Source organism: Camelina sativa, chromosome 11, assembly GCF_000633955.1.
Source record: "Camelina sativa cultivar DH55 chromosome 11, Cs, whole genome shotgun sequence".
In the NCBI taxonomy this organism is placed as follows: Eukaryota; Viridiplantae; Streptophyta; class Magnoliopsida; order Brassicales; family Brassicaceae; genus Camelina; species Camelina sativa.
In genome coordinates, this window is record NC_025695.1 from 10,396,581 (window position 1) to 10,415,788 (window position 19,208).

The following is a 19,208-nucleotide window of genomic DNA, read 5'->3' on the forward strand; positions in this document are numbered from 1 at the left end:
GTAAAAGTTTATCTTCCCATTAGTTATATGGAGTGAAGTACATAACATTGTCATTTATATACTATTTTTCTATGTGGAGACCAGATGGTTTGTTTTAAAAATAAATCTATCTTTTCAAACGTAGCATTCAATGTATAATTAAATCCAACATGATTTACTCGGTTTCTTGTCTGTCGTTTTCATTTTTGAAAATTTATATTGATGATTTTTCACATATACTACTATATATGTATATTTATTATTTATATCACTGTGAATTAAAAAATAAAAAATATTACAAAACTACAAAAAAGACTCACACCCTTTATATAATTGTGTTGTTAATACTGTTAAGCTGTAGTTCAATAATTTTGTAATTATTAAACATCTAAAAACATTTTCCCCATACGGGACACCTCATACCAAATCGATAAAATGTGTGTAATCTCCGTAATCAATCATTTGAGTTTTTTTTTTCTAATCTTATGACAATCGTAATAACTGATCCTCTATAGTCACGTCGCTACCACATCTTTGTTTTTTTAGCATATATCTTTGTAATTACGTACTTACAAACATATCTATCCCTATAGATAAAATCATAAATGTATAAAACTTTAATTTCCTCTATAGCTGTTACATATAATTTTTTTTTTTTTTTTTTTTTAACACTGTATCCTCCCAAAAATTAAATACAGTATCTCACCTCTGTCAAGTATTCAAAATCCACAAAGAAGCTTATCATTTCCCTGCTCTTCTTTTATATACTTGTGTAACTCTCTCTCTCTCTCTCTCTCTCTCTCTCTAACTCTTTATCTATCAATCTCAGTCATCACTCACATCTTCAGATTCACATGCTCTTCGATTGCTTCCTTCTCCAATGGCATCGATCAGTTCCTCCAATCATCACCTTCCGGTGAGCAAAAGACGGTTAAAGCCATTGATATTACGAGATTACCTCCTCGAAGATCTCAGCTCATGCTCATCCAACGGCTTCAAATCATTCCCTCGCATCCTCAACGCTGAGGTCAAACGTTCAAGAACCTTCCACCACAGTCCTCGTCTTACCTGCGGGTTAGCGTTTAGTCACGCCGTTCATAAAGCTTCGACGGCGTTACTCACCGCCGTTAAACTCTTGCCGTTCCCTTCCTCTCCGTCTCGGAAGAGAGATAACAAGAAAGTGCTTTTCTCAAGAAGCTTCTGGAGGATCAAACGTTCACGACGTGAGCTCAACGTCGACGGAGGGACCAAACAAGAAACGGAGGATCGTGAAAAGGAGATCAAACGGTGGAGAATATTCGCTGATTTTCTCCAAGAGAGTCAAGATCAAATGTCCGATCACGTTTTCCCGACGGATTCGTTTTCCGGTGAAGCGACATTGTCAAACGACGCCGTCGGTGGCTCGTTAAGTTTTAGTAGCGAGAACTCGGAGGTCGTGACTCACTCATCATCAGGCGAAGTAGTAGTTATTATGAGTGGGGATTGTGTAGGGTCACATGTCAGTGACGGATCGTCGTCTCTCCACGACAACACAGAGGTTAGTTAGTTAACAAACTTTCAATTTTATATTTTTGGCTTGTCCAATGATCATCGGCCACGTCATTTTTCTCAATGCACCAAACTATTAATATCACAACTTATTACAAGAGCTAACAATTAAGTGAACTAAGTTGAACTTAACATTATGATGTTGGTTTTTCTGAAAATTGTCGGTTCGTACGTGAGTCACGTGTGTGTGTGGTAGGAGGGACTTGGAATGTGAATAAAAATATGAGCGATGTAACCGAGAGCTCTCTGATTCTTCTTGGTGGCTTCGAAAGCGGATTCTACGGATGATATGATATCACTCAATTCCCAACGTCAATTTTGGTCCATTTATATTCGTAATCTATTAATCTCTTAATTAAGTTTCGGAATTAGTACTAATAGTATAATTATAAAAATATGGGAAAATTTGGAGAGAATGTATAATGTTGTTGTTGTTGTTGTCTTGAAGTGGGTTAACTCGTCGATTTCCTAGATTTTGTTTTGCCAGCTTGGTACAACTTTAAAATTTAGTAATCTAAACTCGTACACGATTTAATACACAGTTGACCTCTCGTTTATACGAGTAAATTCTCTTCCATATACTACTATTGTCTATTGAATTAATTTAATGAGTGTAAATTGTAGGAATGCGTGAACGAAGAAAAAGAACAACACAGTCCAATATCGATCTTAGAATGCCCATTTGAAGATGATGCTATCTCTCCTCCTTCGCATCACAAGGGTAAAGTCACTGATTATATCCTTTACGTTCTTTGAATATTCGCTAATCGATGTAGGGACATTACTTTGTAAACTTGTACTGTCTATACAATATATAGGTTTTATTTACGTTTACAAGTTATACTATATTTGTTTTTTTCTTTCTCTTATAGATTTACCATTTTTAGCGTCTTCTCTTTTTTTTTTTTCTTTAAAAAGAAATTTTCAAACACACACGTGTGAAACAGTAATAAGATATGAAAGTGTTGTTTACGTTTACTATTTTTGATTCATGTTCGATCAAAATATCAATTAAAATATTTTATGTGTTTTGAAATTTAGATAAAGATTACAATATGTTTATTTGGAAGCACTTTGTTTTTTTGATAAATCCTACCAGCTGATCCGATGAACTAAACTTTTATAAATTGACATTTACAGAAAGAGATGAGAAGACGAAAAACGAGAGAAAAAGCAGAAGATTTGAGAGTTTGGTACGACTTGAGCCTGTGGATTTACAGAAACGCATAGAGCAATACGTGGGAAGACAAGATTACAACTCTGATCACATTATTAAAACCGAAGAAGATCAATCCGAAACCCGAGCAAACCGTTTGCTTGCTCTAGTGAAGTCTAGAACAATCGAGGAACAGAACCATTTACTGGCATCTCATGTAGTATACAATGTGATGGTAGATTTTTTCAAAGAAAAAGGGAATAATGAGACAAGAGACGAGGACAAGTTGGTGGATATAGTTGAAGAATGGGTGACGAAGAGACAAGAAGAAGAATATAATATGTTTACGAGTTGGGGAGTGAGAGAGAATAGAGAGATCTATGTAAAGGAAATGAAATGGGGTTGTATCAATGAAAATGGGAGAGAGTACGTGGTTGAAGAGCTGGGGACTGGTTTCGTCAGTTCCTTGATTGACGAACTTATTCTTGATCTATCGTTGTAAAACTAAATTTTTTTGTCACATGTTCGTTATTGTAATTCATCACCAAAGTATATGTATTACTATATATATNTATATATATTTATATATATATATATATATATATATATATATATATATATGGTTGTCTTAGTGAATCGTTTGAACTTTGAACTTTTGAAAAAAAAAATGAAGAGAAAAATATATAGTAGTACAAAAAGATAATAGTTAATTACGACGTTAATGTAGAAATGTTCCAAGTAATCTTTAGTTAATTACGACGTTAATGTAGAAATGTTCCAAGTAATCTTTCTTAGCTTCAATAATATTATACCCACTAGGTAACAATCCGCACTATGTGCGGGATAAATCAATTTAAAGGAAATTCTTATTCTAAAACAAATATATATTTTTGTCAAACATAATATGTAATTAAATTTTTTTATTTATTTATTCAAAACTGCGTTTATCGTGTAAAAAATACGTTTTCACCCGTGAAATCTTTGAATGTGTAAAAGGTTTTATGGTAAAGAAAATATTGATAAAATGTTACCATTAATTGCAAGATGTCTTTTATGTGGTTTAAAAATCAAATTCATATCTTCTTATGTTTTATTTTGTAATCATAAAATTTTGCATTTTTCTTATGTAACCGTAACAACATATACTAAATTACTCAGTAGTTTAATTATTAAATTTTATTATATGTTAGTAACAATCGGATTCTAAACTAAATTTTCCGAAGATAATCTAATTTATTGATTTAATATTATGACTAGGCTATTTAAATATTTTGAGTTAGTTGGTTTGTTAATATTTTCTATAAATGACGAATTATTACCAAAAAACCATTATGAAAAAATTAATGAAATTCCAAAATCGATAACTAATAAAAAGTTTTATGAATGGGATTTCCACATCAACGAAAATTTTTAGGATTTTTGGGGTATGTATGTATTTGAGAGAAGAGAGAAGAGAGAGAGAGATGGAGGAGGTACTTTGTAAAAAAAATTGCAATAGGTGTCGTCGAACTTTCTTTTAAAAAAAAAAAATCTGTCAAAGTTTCACTTTTGAGGTGTGATTTTTTGTAAGTCATATTTTTAGCTAGAAATGTTAGAAAATCTCGTAGAATCCCATTCAGTAGTTTAAAAAAAAAAATGTGATATTTTGATTAACCGTAGATTTGAAGTGAGATTAACAAATTATTGATTGAATAACAAGAGATTGTAAATAATTTTTATAAATTTCACATTCAATAACATAGGATTTCAAATGATTTTTAAAAATCACCAATTAAATAACAGAGGATTTAAGAATACCCCAAAATCTCCTAAAATAACAAGTTCAATACACCCCCTATGTCTCTTTAAATGAGTTGGAGATAATTCAGGGATAATTTATTTCCTTTTATAATCAATTATAATAACTATTGAAAGCTTGTTATTTAAATTATTATGGTAATAATACTAACATAAAAAATAACATTTCGTTTTTATATGATTATGTTAATAAGTTATATGTTCTTTATTTTTATTAATTTTATATTATTGATATGTTTTTATAGCCTTTTAAAAATATTTTTATTAACTTTGACTTGTATATTTGTAAGTAAATTGTAGTGAAATTTTACCTTAAAATAGTATGTAATTATTTAATTAATTATAATATGTGATAGTTAAATTTGTTTGAGAAATGATGACATATCTAATTATTATTCAGTTAGTTGTTTCTAAAAAAATATAATGTCATGTTAATGTAATTAAGTAGAAAATTTAAGGGTATTTTGTTAAAATGTACACAGAGCTCTCTGACGGCGACACATCAGCTTTTTCAAGAATATGCTTTTCTGTTAATATATAGGAGATTACGCAAGATGGACTCAAATATAGCTATTGTTGAGCTTTAACAACTTTGGTTTTGGTGATGAATTGCGATGGTATGTAAGTGAATGTTGCGATCGTTGAACAGCAGTTTTTCACTTTTCAGGCCCGTCGGACTTCTAAATCGCTATTTGCGATTTCAGTAGTTGTGGTCAAGTAGATAAGTTTAAATCCATGTAGAACGAGTGTACCACTAAGTAACTGAATTGTAGTTTTAGTTAGGAACTTAGTACAAACTACAAACTACAACGTATGCAGTATCCTTCGAAAGCTTAGTGAATGATTTTGGTACGTAGGTATGTACATAAATTGTGGTATATATTATTATTATTCTTAGGGCGCGAATGTACTAAATAATTGTTGGGGAGAGATAGACACTTAACCGAATGAAAACAGTTTTGATATTTGAAAACTTGTTTATTAGTAATTTATATGAATTTAACAATAATGCAGTTGTCGCACTTAACAGATATCACGACATATCACCTATCATTGCATTTTTAATCACACATATGACAAAAATAATTTGGTGATCTTTGTGTGTGTATATATCGATTACACATCTATAATATTTTCAAATTAAACATGCTTATTTTATCATACAAAGTTGAATACGTGGAATACCAACAAGACGTATGATAGAATTATAATCTACTAAATTTAAGAAAAATGTGTATAAGTTGATATCTTAAAAAACTATACTTTAAAACATATTAGTAGTGAAATATATATATATATATATATATATATATATTATCACCTAGTTATTGCTATGATAAAATATTTGAATTTAAGCATATAATAGATTTAACAAGTGTACGTATTCTACTATGCCAACCCTATTTTAGTCATGGTATGAAGGCCCATAATTAATGTTTAAAACCAAATAACTGTATCTTAAAAAAAATTTAGTACATGATGTAGTTAATACTGTATTTATTTATTTTTTTAAAAAAATCTTATTTCATATTTATGGAAAGAAGGAGACAGGAGTGTAACTGGACCTGTCTTCGGTTTGGTAAGATCCCGGTGCGCGGTACAAAATGGCCGAAGATAGACCCACACCATTTTGACCGTACGTCATTGTATTGTCTCTCTAACGACTTTGATTCCGTAACTCGACCCCAGTCTCAATATTTATATATTTCCTTTTTTGTGAATATATGTAATGTGATCGGTTGCTTCCAAATGCAAAAGTCTCCAGCGCAGTCTCCCGTTTATTATAAACCACACGACTGGTTTTAAGCAAGAAAAAATATCTACGAGTGTAATCAATTTTGTTATGTGTATTTATGTTTTGATACCGTTTCACGTAAAGATTTTTACCTTAAAATACACTCCTAGATATTTGTTAAGAANAAAAAAAAAAAAAAAAAAAAAAAAGATATTTGTTAAGGAAAATATGTAATGCTAATTGCGATATATAGTACACATTTGTTGTTGTTGTTGTAGGTTGTAATATCAAATTTATTGGCCTTATTTGTTGAGGAGTTGGATTAGTCACGAATAATCGCTCCTGATAAGTTGAGGTGGTATAATTAGTTCTCTGAATAATTGTCAATTTCATGTAATTAGTATTTTCAAGAATAAGAATGCGGTCTTTGCGAAGGCTAACTGATTGTCGTCACTATTTCAAAGCAATTATTAAACGTTCGATAATATTAAACAAAACATTTGGTCTATATGCTAATTCATATACGATTATATTCGCATTTTGTTTTTTAGTTTCACCAATTAGTATCAATTATGAATAAATAAGAATGTATATTTTCGACTGTTCACCCTACACGACTACACACCTTTCACCTAATTATGCTATAAGCCTATATAACATGTACTCTTTTTGTTTGTTTTGTTTTATAAAAGGGCTTAACAGTTACTTCGTTGACTAAATATTGCCATTAATTTGTCTTTAATCGTCTATAATTTAGTGCCTAATTGCTCACCTAATTTTGTTCAATATCCAATTTCACTAGTGTCCAATAACCGACAAAACTGTTACTCCGTTGGTGAACGAATGAGTATGCACGATATTTATATAGATTATAGAAGATGACAAACAAAAAATAGAAGAACAAAGACCGAAACGTGTCCAAAAATATATGATTAAGATGTTACTCTGACATAACAAAGAGCTACTACTACTATAACGCATTTAACAATCACTACCGAAATTGTAAGAGACAGGCTGTAATGGCGTCTATTGAGACGATGACTCGATTCACTTCAACCAGAAAGTTGACTCAGAAGCCATTCTTGATTACCATTATTAATTTCGTTTTCATTTTCTCGAAGTTGTAACTTTCCTTTAGTCAACTAAAAGAAATATGAAAATGAGCCCTCAAGTGTATGAGTCCTTTAGTCATTGACACACTTTTTAACTTTATTTGAAGATCTGATGATATCATGATTTCTTCTAGTTAAGGTTTCTATAAAAAAAGTGCCACACTGTTCAAATGTAGGTGAAAACATTATAATATGTTTACTAAGATAGATATTTAATGTGGTTTATAGAGAAATCTAGATATTTTTTTATCTATCTTAACATTTTTGGAGTACATTTTTGTGTCATCTTTTTTTATCTTTGTATCCAAACAAGTCTCAATTAAATTCTCTACAATCCTTACAACCAAACACAATCATTTCCTTATTTGATAATATTAATTTCAAATTTCCTAAAATCTATCTACCTAATTTAAAGCAATATGTTAGATTAAAATATAATTCTCCTTTCACTTTTATTTAATCTTATCTTTAATTATTTGAATTACTATTTAATACATAAAGTTAAAAAATATTAGATTTTTTTCAACATATGATGTGATTTGAATTTTTATAAACGGATATATATTTTTAAAATCTATCTTATCATTTTTGAAGTATATTTTTGTGCAATAATCTTTTTTGAAATGATTTTCCAAAAAACCATGGTCTTAAACACTATTAATCACCATAAATTTGATTTTAATCATATTTCATTTTATTTTTGACCATGGTTTAAGACCATGCACAAAACCATGGTCTTAAAACAAATTTGATTTTAATCATAGTTCATTATATTTTTGAAAGTACACATATTTATTGTTCTTTCAAAGTCAATCCATATAATTTTATTAACAAGTACTGTTAATTATTGTAAAAACACCAAAATAAAATATATATATATATATATATAAGTGCATTGATATTACAAAACAAAGAAATTTACTATGGGGTAAATTTTGCAAATACAACGTATTATATATAATATTCTAATATTTATATTAACTAACTAAAAAAACCTGATTATATTAGTATACTAACCTATTTAAATGATTTATGAAAACGAATAGACCATGGTGTACTACGGGGTAAATCCTAGTACTCATAGCATTTATCATTCTTGTCTTTATTATATACTAAGAAGCACAAAATAAATGTTACAAATCTGGTTTTCAATCATATACACAGATACAACAAAAATTGTCATACAAAACTCAATTTCTATATATATACAAAATTATATGTTGGTTTGAGTTTACAAATGAGATTGTTATGGTTTAAATTTTACAATTAAAATGAAATTATATGTCGGTTTGGATTTACAAAAGAGATGATTATGATTTAGATTTTACAATTAGAATAAAAATATATATATATATATATCGGTTTAAATTTAAAAAAAAATGGTTTAAATTTTTAATTTTATAATAATGTATACATATTTTATTTTCTTATAAAAGGTAAACCCAAATATACTTTACTTATACCACAGATTAAATTCTTAGTGATCTTAAATTAGCAAACATGAGATTATGCACTAAAAAGCTACAAGACAAAATAGAAGTGCCACGTTGGGTAATGTAAATTTTGTCATCATGTGTAAGACAACCAAAGTTTTTCAGACCTCAAGTAAAAATAAAATAAATTTAGGGACTTATTTGCAAAAATTGATTTTGACCGGTGAAAAAAAAAAAAAAAAAGAACAAAGGAAAACGTAAAAAGAAGAATAAGAAGAAGAAGAAGAAAAACGTGTCAACGAAGTGGCAAATCACGCGACGAGTCTCGGACTCGCCTCTTCTATTCATTCTTCTTCATGCGTTTTCTCCTTCCTTCTTAAAAGCTCTCTTCTTCTTCTTCTTCTTCTTCTTCTTCTATTTCTCTCTCTCTACTTTGAAAGTAATTGGACAGAGACCTCGAGACTCGAGAGAGAAAGAGTGAATTAGAGAAGAGTTTGGTTTACTGCGATCACCCCCTTTTTTTTTTGGTTACATCGAGGTGGTGATAATTATACCGTTATGAATGAGTGACTTCAATTCCTAAGATTTAATTTTTCTAGGTTTCCTTTTCATCTCTCTCTCTCTCTCTCTCTCTCTCTCTCTCTCTCTCTCTCTCTCTCCGCCTCTTATTACGAAAGAGCAAAAAATGAAGGAGGAACAGTCAAGATCTCTGTTTGGAATCTCTCTGTCTGATCGACCAACTTGGCAACAGTTTCTCATTTGTACTTCTGGTTTCTTTTTTGGTTACCTCGTCAACGGAGTTTGCGAGGTTCGTTTCTTCTTTTCTCTTCTCTTTTTTTTTTTCAGTTCCAATTTTGATTTCCGACAAAACATAATCGATGTTTTTTTTGTTTGTTCTTGTGATAGTCTCACGTACCCTGCTCCTGAATTTTGTAAAGTTTTGGTTTTTGTTTTTTGCATGCTAAGTGTTTGATGTTTGGTTTCTGAGAAAAAAAAAAATTAAAACAGAGGAAGAAGTAAAAATTGCATGACGAACTAAACTCTCTCCAAACAAACATTTTGGTTTATATCTTTCAAAGTTTAGTCAAAAAGATTTGTGAATTCACACCAAAGATGTGATCTTTGATTTTTTTTTTGCAGGAATATGTTTATAATCGCCTTCAGTTTAGGTAAATAAAATAGTCAAACTTTGATTCATTCTCCTAATTTTTTTTGAGATTTTAAGCAAAAAGTAACAACAATGGGATTGATTTGCTCTGTCTTTGTAGCTTTGGTTGGTATTTCACGTTTATACAAGGATTTGTCTACTTGTTCCTCATCTACCTTCAAGGCTTCACCACTAAGCATATTGTTAATCCCATGAGAACTTATGTCAAACTCTCTGCTGTTCTCATGGGTTCTCATGGATTAACCAAAGGATCTTTGGCTTATCTCAATTATCCTGCTCAAATCATGTTCAAATCCACCAAGGTGATCTACAATCCACAAATTCTCAATGTGGTTTTTAATGTATAGGCTTAAGTGTTTAAGAGAATGATCGAAATGGCTGATGTTTATAGGTACTGCCGGTGATGATAATGGGAGCGTTTATACCCGGTCTTCGAAGAAAATACCCTGTCCATGAATACATTTCAGCGTTCTTGCTAGTTCTTGGTTTGATCCTATTCACATTAGCGGATGCTCAAATGTCTCCGAACTTCAGTATGATTGGGATTATGATGATAACCGGTGCATTGATCATGGATGCTTTCCTGGGGAATTTACAAGAAGCTATCTTCACAATGAATCCAGAGACAACTCAGGCAAGGAACCCGAACAAAACCAGAGTTCTTTTCGGTTTTTTTTTACTTTACTGTTCTGTTTTGTTTTGTTTCGTGTCTGAGATTCTTGTGATGTGTTTGTGTGCAGATGGAGATGCTTTTCTGCTCAACTGTTGTTGGATTACCGTTTTTGTTCGTTCCCATGGTCTTAACCGGTGAGGTTTTCCGTGCGTGGACTGCGTGTGCACAAGTAAGTAAACAACCTTTTTTCCCTTTTCTTTTCTTTCTTTCTTTTTTTTTTTCTGGTTTGAGTTTTGGTCAACCTTTAACCATACCAAGTTAACGCGTTTCGGTTCTTCGTTTATACACCATTATATGAGATAGTTGGCCATCTGAAATGAAAGTGTCAAAAGTGAAACCTTGTATTGGCTTTGGAAAGTACTTGGTTTAGGTTTGACTCGGTTTAGTCTGTATTATAGAAAAAGTCAACACTAGTAGGATTCTTGGAACCGGGGAAATGAAATCATTGACCGACGACGTGCCTGAATCTGCCAAACTTTTAAAAAGCCAAATTGTCATATTATAAAAATGAAATTAAATCTATTGATTCTATGACTAAAGTACCAACGTGGACTAGTTTAATAATCAAACCGTTTGATGATTCGTTAGTTGACATATTGTAAAATCAATTGTTCCTTTTGTGTAATTTGCAGCATCCGTATGTGTACGGAGTGCTTGTATTTGAAGCTATGGCCACATTCATTGGTCAAGTCTCTGTTCTATCCCTCATTGCACTCTTCGGAGCCGCCACTACCGCCTTGGTAAAATACCTATTCTTATCTGTAAACGCTCACTTGTGTTTTTAGTTGACTCAGCGTTCTAAATTCACATTTTGGTTATAAAAAAAATGTTTTGTGTAGATAACAACGGCGAGGAAAGGTGTTACGTTGTTGCTGTCGTATTTGATATTCACGAAACCGTTAACTGAACAACACGGGTCAGGCTTGCTGTTGATTGCAATGGGGATTGTATTGAAAATGGTTCCAATGGATAGTAAAGCTCCGACCAAGATTCCAGCTAGACCAGCGGTTAGGAGCGCTAGTGGGGACGGTGATAGAGAAGATGATGAAGAGAGGAAGTCATTGGTTTGAGAATGTGACATGTATTATTTATATACACACTATATTTTTATTTTCACTACTTCAAAGGGTTTATAGAATAATAATGTTGGGTGAAGGGAAAACAAAAGGGAGAAACAGCAAATAGATTTAAAGTTGTTTCAGAGACTTGTTATTAGATTCTAAAGTAAAATCACAAAAAATTGAGATGTTAAATTGTAAACTATGGTATGATTTATATGTCGTCACTTTCAAAAGCAACCATTGTTCATCTCATAAGCCTATTCATAAAGGCTGGAAACGCTACAGACTACATTCTAAAAGGTAAAGTGGATCAGTAATGAACCTGATTCTATCTTAAGACTCTTCATTTTTTTTTACTGTTCTACGAATAACAAAATGATCAACAATCTTTACGGTGTTGACGGGATCCTGCTGCAATGTTGTTGCACACCATTTGCTTGGAAACATTCTGTGATGACTCATCTTCACAGTCGGTTTCGGCTCTGCATCCCAGTCCTTGTCCAGCTTCCATTCCTTTGGCACCTAGACTCATTCATCACATACATTTCTCTAGTTAATTCCATAATCACAAACTTTTTCTTTTGTAAATTTCAGGTTCTTTTCTCACCTTGTCTACTCCGAGAGTGAAGACTTCAAGGTCTCCGTCAGGTTTGATGTGCAAACGGGTGAATGATTTGTAATTGGCGATCCGAAGTGAAGAAAATGCTTCATCAAAGTGTATGTGAAGCCAGTTGATGGATATATATAAGTAACTTCCAAAAACCAAAGATACAACAGGAGTTGAGAAGACCCAAAAGTAGAGGAAGACAGAAGCATAGTAGATTGCTGCTCCGCTTCGAGAAAGCGACTCCATTCCTTCTCGACATATGTTAGTCCGTGTAACCGCCATTACCTAATGTTAAACACATTAAGTTCGGCTGCAAACTAAATAAGTATGTTTTACCTATAGCTATAATGAAGACTAAGTTGACGAATTATGTTACCTCGGGAATATCAAATGCCGACATAAGATACTTGATGCAGGCGGGGTAAAACCCGAACGTCCACTGTTCAATACGGTCTCGAAGGCCAGTTGGGTCTGGAAAATGTTCATTTTCTACTGATTTATACCATTGATACAAGGTATGATACCCTGTGTAGCCAAGAGTTCCAAAATCTCAAAATCCATTAAGGTTTAATCACAGACGCTAAAAACGATGAAGGTAGGATCACTTTTTTTTAACCATTGGTGTCAATGTTATTGTGATGGAGAAAGCGAAAGAACATCTTATGGAAAGGAAACTGACCGGAGGTCGCAAGAAGCTTATGCTGAATACAGATTTCTATGCCAAGTTCCAACAGCAACATTAGAATCAAAGCAGCTGTCAGGTGTGCAGCAACATGGAGGATTCCAATTACCAGTCGTCTCCTCCGAGATATTTTTGAGGGAACAAACATTATTGCAGTTATTAGCAACATAAGAACACCGGTGAAAGACACATATGACTGCTCTGCTACGTACACAAAGGAGCTCCAAACTGTGCCAAAGAAACTCCCCAGGTGGCCAGAAAATGAATCACCTCGTAAGATATGGCCTAGCTTACACTGAAACCAACGAGGAAATAAAGACCTTCTTGTGAGTGCAATTAAGTAAAACATGGTTCACTTCACACAGCACAAGAAAAAAAAAGACTGCAGATATGCAAAGGCTTGTCTAGGTTTCACCATTCAGTAGTGGATGTTAATAATTTGTACCGATTTAATAGACAAATCTTAATGACTAATTCAGGTTGCATTGCTGGCAGAAGAAATAAATGGAAAAAACAAGAAACAGTACATAAGAAAAAGGAGTTCGAGGAAGCCAAAGCTCTGTAAAACTGCCCCTGAGGGAACAAGGAAAAGACCAAGAGAAAGTATATGATGCCACCAATGAAATCAAATTGCCAGTTCTTTTTCCTGAACTTTAAAATATTTCCTAAAGCAATCTGCAAAGAACATCAAACAACATAAAATATCTGAATGTGAAGAAGGAAAAGTCAGTGATTGTGGACTATAAGCAATCAGAAAAAAAGAAAAATGTTTACCCTGCTTGAATCATGAAACGAAGGATAAGCAGATTTACTTTCATAAGAAGCACCATAAAACTTTGAAAAGTTGCTAAAAACATGGGTGGGATGCAAAAAAGCCCCTCCACAACCATTAACGAGAAGATGTTGAACATGAGCAGGAGCATCTGATTGAGTACATGAATGACGCATATAATGATGCAAATCTCCTGCCATTCTAAGTTTACATCTGCCTTTCAAAAAGTCACATATCAGGTGTCTCATGTTCATCAAAGAAACAAACTATAAATTTACTAGTATCAAACAGAAGACACCTACTCTAATAGCCCAACCCATTGTCATTTCACAAACCAAAGAAACACCCAACCCATGGTCATGAACAAAAGAACAGAAGAGCTCAAGTAAATAAGAAATAGTATATTTTGTAACAGCATCTGCAGAGTCTATTTAGCAGGAGAAATAAAGAGGATGCTGAAACTACCTTCTCCTTCACCAATTCAGAGAAGAAATTGAACTGGTACACGTCAATATCACCATGAAGCGCCAGATCCAAACCAAACACCCACCATCCTTTAGGTAGTTGCAGGGCAAAATAGCTTTTCTTTTGAGGCATAAACCAGCGACCCAACCAACTTTTATGGCATACATACCTCATGAAAGTATTAAGTCCATCGAACCAGTCTAAAAATATGTATACGAGCATTACAATTAGAAGCAATACCGACAAACACCAATTATGTGAAACATGTTACTAGAGAGAGATATAAAGTTGAGAGCTGAAACTCACCATGGTTTCCAGGGATAAGAAAACATTGGGGACCATCATAATGTTTCAGATCAGACACCCCATCAGGTAATTCAGGCTTGTCAACAGAAATTGAGTCCGCTTTATACCAATGGGGAGGTTGGAGCGCATACTCAAAAGGACAAAATAGACGTTTTTCATATGTAAACGCTGATGGATTGGGGTATCTGCAATATATCAGAGAAAGACATTGATTCTGTACATTCAGACCTGACAAAAAAACAGAGAACATGGAAATCACAGGTATACAAAAATCTTACGCAAGATCTCCCCCAATAAGCAGTACGTTACCCCTTTGCAGAGATATTAAATCATTATCTAGCGGGACTTTGATAAAAGGCTGAGCTAGGAGTTTCGCAACAGAATATGATGAATTTCCACCATCACCAGTATCAGCCATGAAGTCAAACCAGAAGTCATCCTTATCGGATAAATGGTCATATAAAAGTTCCTTGCTCTTGTTTCCATCACAATCATTGGTCATTGCAGCCTAAAAATTTAAAGATGAGGAAGGTTACAAAAAATGCAATATAATAAGGAAATCAAAACGCGGAAAGATAAAATAATCTGAAGTTGAAGAGGCAAAAAAATATCACTAAAAATAGTATACCTGCATCATTCGCATGTCAAAGCGGCCAAGAAAGACAGTCACTGATACGAGGAGGTCAAACACAGTTTTAAACAAATCAGCTGATGTTCTGAAATAGATAGTTAGAAAGATCAGACAATGCTCAAGTATCCTACTTTTAATGTGTATTCTTCAAAGAAAACATTGGTAGATATTAAAATGTATAGAAGGGAAAAGATCAGTTGGCATAGACGTACCCTGAATACCAAGGAACCATATCTAAGAAATTAGGTTTCATCTGTTGCCTCTTCAACTTCTCATAATTTTCCACTGACAGAGGATGTGCCAGAGCCCACCTAACGTTACAACGAAATTTAACATTAGACAAGTAGTTATTCTGTATGTGTTGAACATTTTAGTTACAATATTCGTTTAACAAAAACTATGCCCAAGCTGCAACTTACCCTGTTGATCTCTCCACTACATAATTAGCAATGTAAAGGCCAATAAACGTTGCCCACAGTGAGTATATAGGAGAAATTTCATCAGATGAATCAGGACAAGAGCCATTGCATGCCAACTGCAAATGAAAAGGTAGGAATACAACAGGAAGTGGTCAAATAAGCAAGAACACAACAAATTAGAATAATACTGTATAACAGAAGCCAGACCTCCCCATAAATGACCCATTTGGACAATAGTGGATAGTCACGTGCAGATCCAACAGGAGCAAACCATGATGAGCAGACTTGGTCTCTCAGCTCATCAATGTGAGTGAATTTCGCAAGCCAAGTACTATTGCCATCTTCTCCTTTCCAGAGTGAAAAACGACTAGAATGCTTTCTTTCAAGGGGTGTTTGCCTCAGAAAAGCACGATTACCACAATGGCTGTAGAAAATACAGCACGCTATGCTAAGAACCTGCACAAGATAAAGGACGTTGAAATTTGATTAATATGTAAAATAATGCTTATAAGCAAGTGTCATTGATCTACAAGATTGGGGATAGCGTACGTACAGCACAACTTTGAAGAATGGTTAAGATCTCTGGGCGCCTTCCAGCCACACGAGAAACAAGACCAATATACCAAAGCCCAAGAAAAATAATGTGGAAGACAAAAAGGAAGACTATGGATGATATATAAATTGTTAGAAACAAGGACAGATTCATCCTCAAATCCAGACCCATTGACTGAAAACTTGGGACTTGGGAGATGGTACAAAGCTGCAACTAAAATCCACGCAATGTACCTACAGAACAAAACAAACAAAGAAAAAGTGTTACATAATTTTTTGATATACACATTGTGGAAGACAGAATAAAGGATCCACTTACCACCGACTGAAGGTTGAGTAGCTAGGTCGAATAGTCTTTTTGATGAATGGAGATGAAAAGAAATAGAAAAACCCAAGCAAGCAGGCATACATGGACCACCACTTGAAATTATTGTCTAACTTTTCTACGAGGCTGTGCATGTTCTCGGACGAAATAAAGAAAAGGCAACCCAAAATCACAGCAATCATAGCATGACGTGAATACTCATGAGGATAAGGGTAAGTATGGGTAAGGATCGTTCTGACCTTCTCCATCTTGAGGTTATGTAGAAAACGAGCAGAATGCTTATCAGATCCCATTGCTTGAGGTTCCCCTAGTCCTTCAAAAACTTATTGACGAATCCAAATCTTGACAGAGCTAAGAATGGTTAGCAGAATAATAACTTCAGCATCCCGATTTCAAATCCAGCATACAGAACCTTCAAAGCAAGAAAGGAATACATTTCAGCACACAGTCTGGTCTACTAGCGGAACTGAGAATTCATGAACCATTGAATTGCATATACAAGCATGAATGCTACTGATTTCCTAAAAATTTCCTAAAATGCCAAAAAAAATATATCTAATTTCCTACCTAAACTTTGTCAACAGTCAAAATCAAACTCTATATATTCTTGTGGCAACAATCAAAACAGTACTTATATCAATTATTATCATCCTGATTGATTCAATCACTTAATAATCCTAAATTAATAAACATTAAACAAAGTAATGTCTCAAACAAATACGTCTGACGATATGAGAGAAAACTATGTATATACACCTTCAAAAGCTTCAACTGCGTTTTAAAAATCGAACCTTGGAATCAATCGAATGCTATCGAATTCTCCGATCGATTCAGTGGAATTGGTAATGATCGTCTCCCAAATTGACTCGTAACCCTAGAAGAAAGTACATTTCTTAAGAATGTTGGATTCGGGAAAATGGTAACGGTTGATTGATTGATTCTATGGTGGGTGGGTGAGTCAAAGCGGATGGTGAATCCACGAGATTTGTGGTATTGAAAAGAGAAGCACCATTTTTTTCGGAGAGGGATGAGGTACAGATGAAGAAGATGAGAGCATAGATGATTTCCATTTTTTTTTTCTTATTCTGCTGATAGAGAGGGAATCTCCTGATTCCAGAATCTTTTTATTCTTGGGAGCTCATTTGTTTTTGTTTTTTTTTTCTGTTATTATTAATTTTCCAAAGTTTTTTTTTCCTTTTTTTTTTTGGACAAAGATATCATTGATTTACTATGTTAAAAAAAAATTGTAAATTTTTATTTCATTTTTACGTGTAAAAACTCATTTTGAGATTTTAAAAATGGTCTAAACTGGATTTTGGGAACTTTTTTTTTTTTTTTTTTTTTGTCTTAGCCACTCTCTTTAGTCTCTAGTCATATATATACTTCAAATATTTCTTAGTATCTCTTGTACAAGTGCTTTCTGATTGTCTATTGTACAAGTGCTTTTAATTTCGCATAAACTTCTAAAGCATATGTTTAATTATAGCGCAATTGTCATAAATACCACTAAAATAGGTTTTTGTTACAAAAATACCACAATTTAGTTTTTTTCCTAAAAATACCACTAAAATATATCTTTTTCCAAAAATATCACATAATTGAAGTAAAGTTTTAATACTAAAAACTAATTGCTAGAGTGAAGTGGCTTTAGTGCAGTGGCAGGAGGTAAGTCCATTTGTAGAAGGCACTATCACACCCGGGATCGAGTCTCGGCTCCTACGAATGTAGGAATTTGGCTAATGGGCCGACCAGTTGTGGCCCAATGGTTGACAAAAAAAAAACTAATTCCTAAACTTAAAATACCCTACCCCTAAAAGCTATACCCTAAAACTAAATGTGTCAACCCAAACCTAAAAAAAAAAATTCTACATTCTTAAAAATCAATTTTTTTGTGTTTGTGGTAATTTTGGAAAAAAAAACTTTTGTCGTATTTTTGGAAAAAAAAACATTTTTAGTAGTATTTAAAAGAATTTCTCTTAATTATATATGAAACCAATATACTTTCTTAATTACATCAAATGGAAATTCCGGTCAAGACTACCATTTTATAAATCTAGTAGGTGAAATAAGATTTAGGGGATTTTGGGTCAGACTTTCGGTAGAAATCAATGAAAACAAAGAAGGAATGACGAACTGGACTTGTATTAATGTTTTTATCGGAAAGTTACAATCTATTTTTTACATCCTATCTTGAGACACTTATATCGAAAAGCTCCAACGAGGATCCCTGGATTTACTCTGATGATATCGCTTCGTTCATTCGCGATCTTCTCAACTCACTGTCGTCCGACTCGGCACCGTTCCTCAGCCAACTAACATCCTCTAGGCCCTTCTAAAGCTCACCATAAACCCATGGAACCCACTACTTAATGGGCTTTACATACAGGCCTTTGATTGGCAAAACCCAACCCATGATTGTTTTATGTTTGTTTTCTTTCTCTACCTACACTTATTAGTTTATTATGTTTTGTTACTATCATCTACTGTAATTTTTTAAGAATTAATTGTGTATTGTTTTGTAAATAAGAACCCATGATCTCTTTAAAATTTTCTCCTCCAATGGTAAGTTCTAATTTTGGGTCTCTTATTTTTGAAAAAATTGTTTTTTGAAATTTTAAAAATTTAAATAGAATAGAAGTAGTATAAATGTGTAAACATTTAAGATTTTATTAAAAAATAGGAAAATAATGCATTTAATTAATTTGTAAACATACAAAACATAATAAAAACATTAATACATTGAAGAAAGAACACACATTGTTCATGTAGAAATCACGCATTGGAGAT

At 33.0% G+C, this 19,208-nt stretch overlaps 2 protein-coding genes and 1 pseudogene across 2 annotated transcripts; 2 read left to right on the top strand and 1 right to left on the bottom strand.

The window, feature by feature from the left end:
• Positions 674-3,203, top strand: LOC104722728. Its single transcript, XM_010440940.2, has 3 exons — positions 674-1,516; positions 2,152-2,248; positions 2,668-3,203. Exons 1-3 carry the CDS (start codon positions 860-862, stop codon positions 3,183-3,185), a joined length of 1,272 nt encoding a protein of 423 aa, XP_010439242.1. The 5' UTR covers positions 674-859; the 3' UTR covers positions 3,186-3,203.
• Positions 9,061-11,854, top strand: LOC104722731 (UDP-galactose/UDP-glucose transporter 2-like). Its single transcript, XM_010440941.1, has 7 exons — positions 9,061-9,568; positions 9,901-9,929; positions 10,029-10,230; positions 10,320-10,562; positions 10,669-10,770; positions 11,234-11,341; positions 11,441-11,854. The coding sequence occupies exons 1-7, from the start codon at positions 9,446-9,448 to the stop codon at positions 11,669-11,671; spliced, it is 1,038 nt and encodes a 345-aa protein (XP_010439243.1). The 5' UTR covers positions 9,061-9,445; the 3' UTR covers positions 11,672-11,854.
• Positions 11,848-17,530, bottom strand: LOC104722729 (annotated as a pseudogene).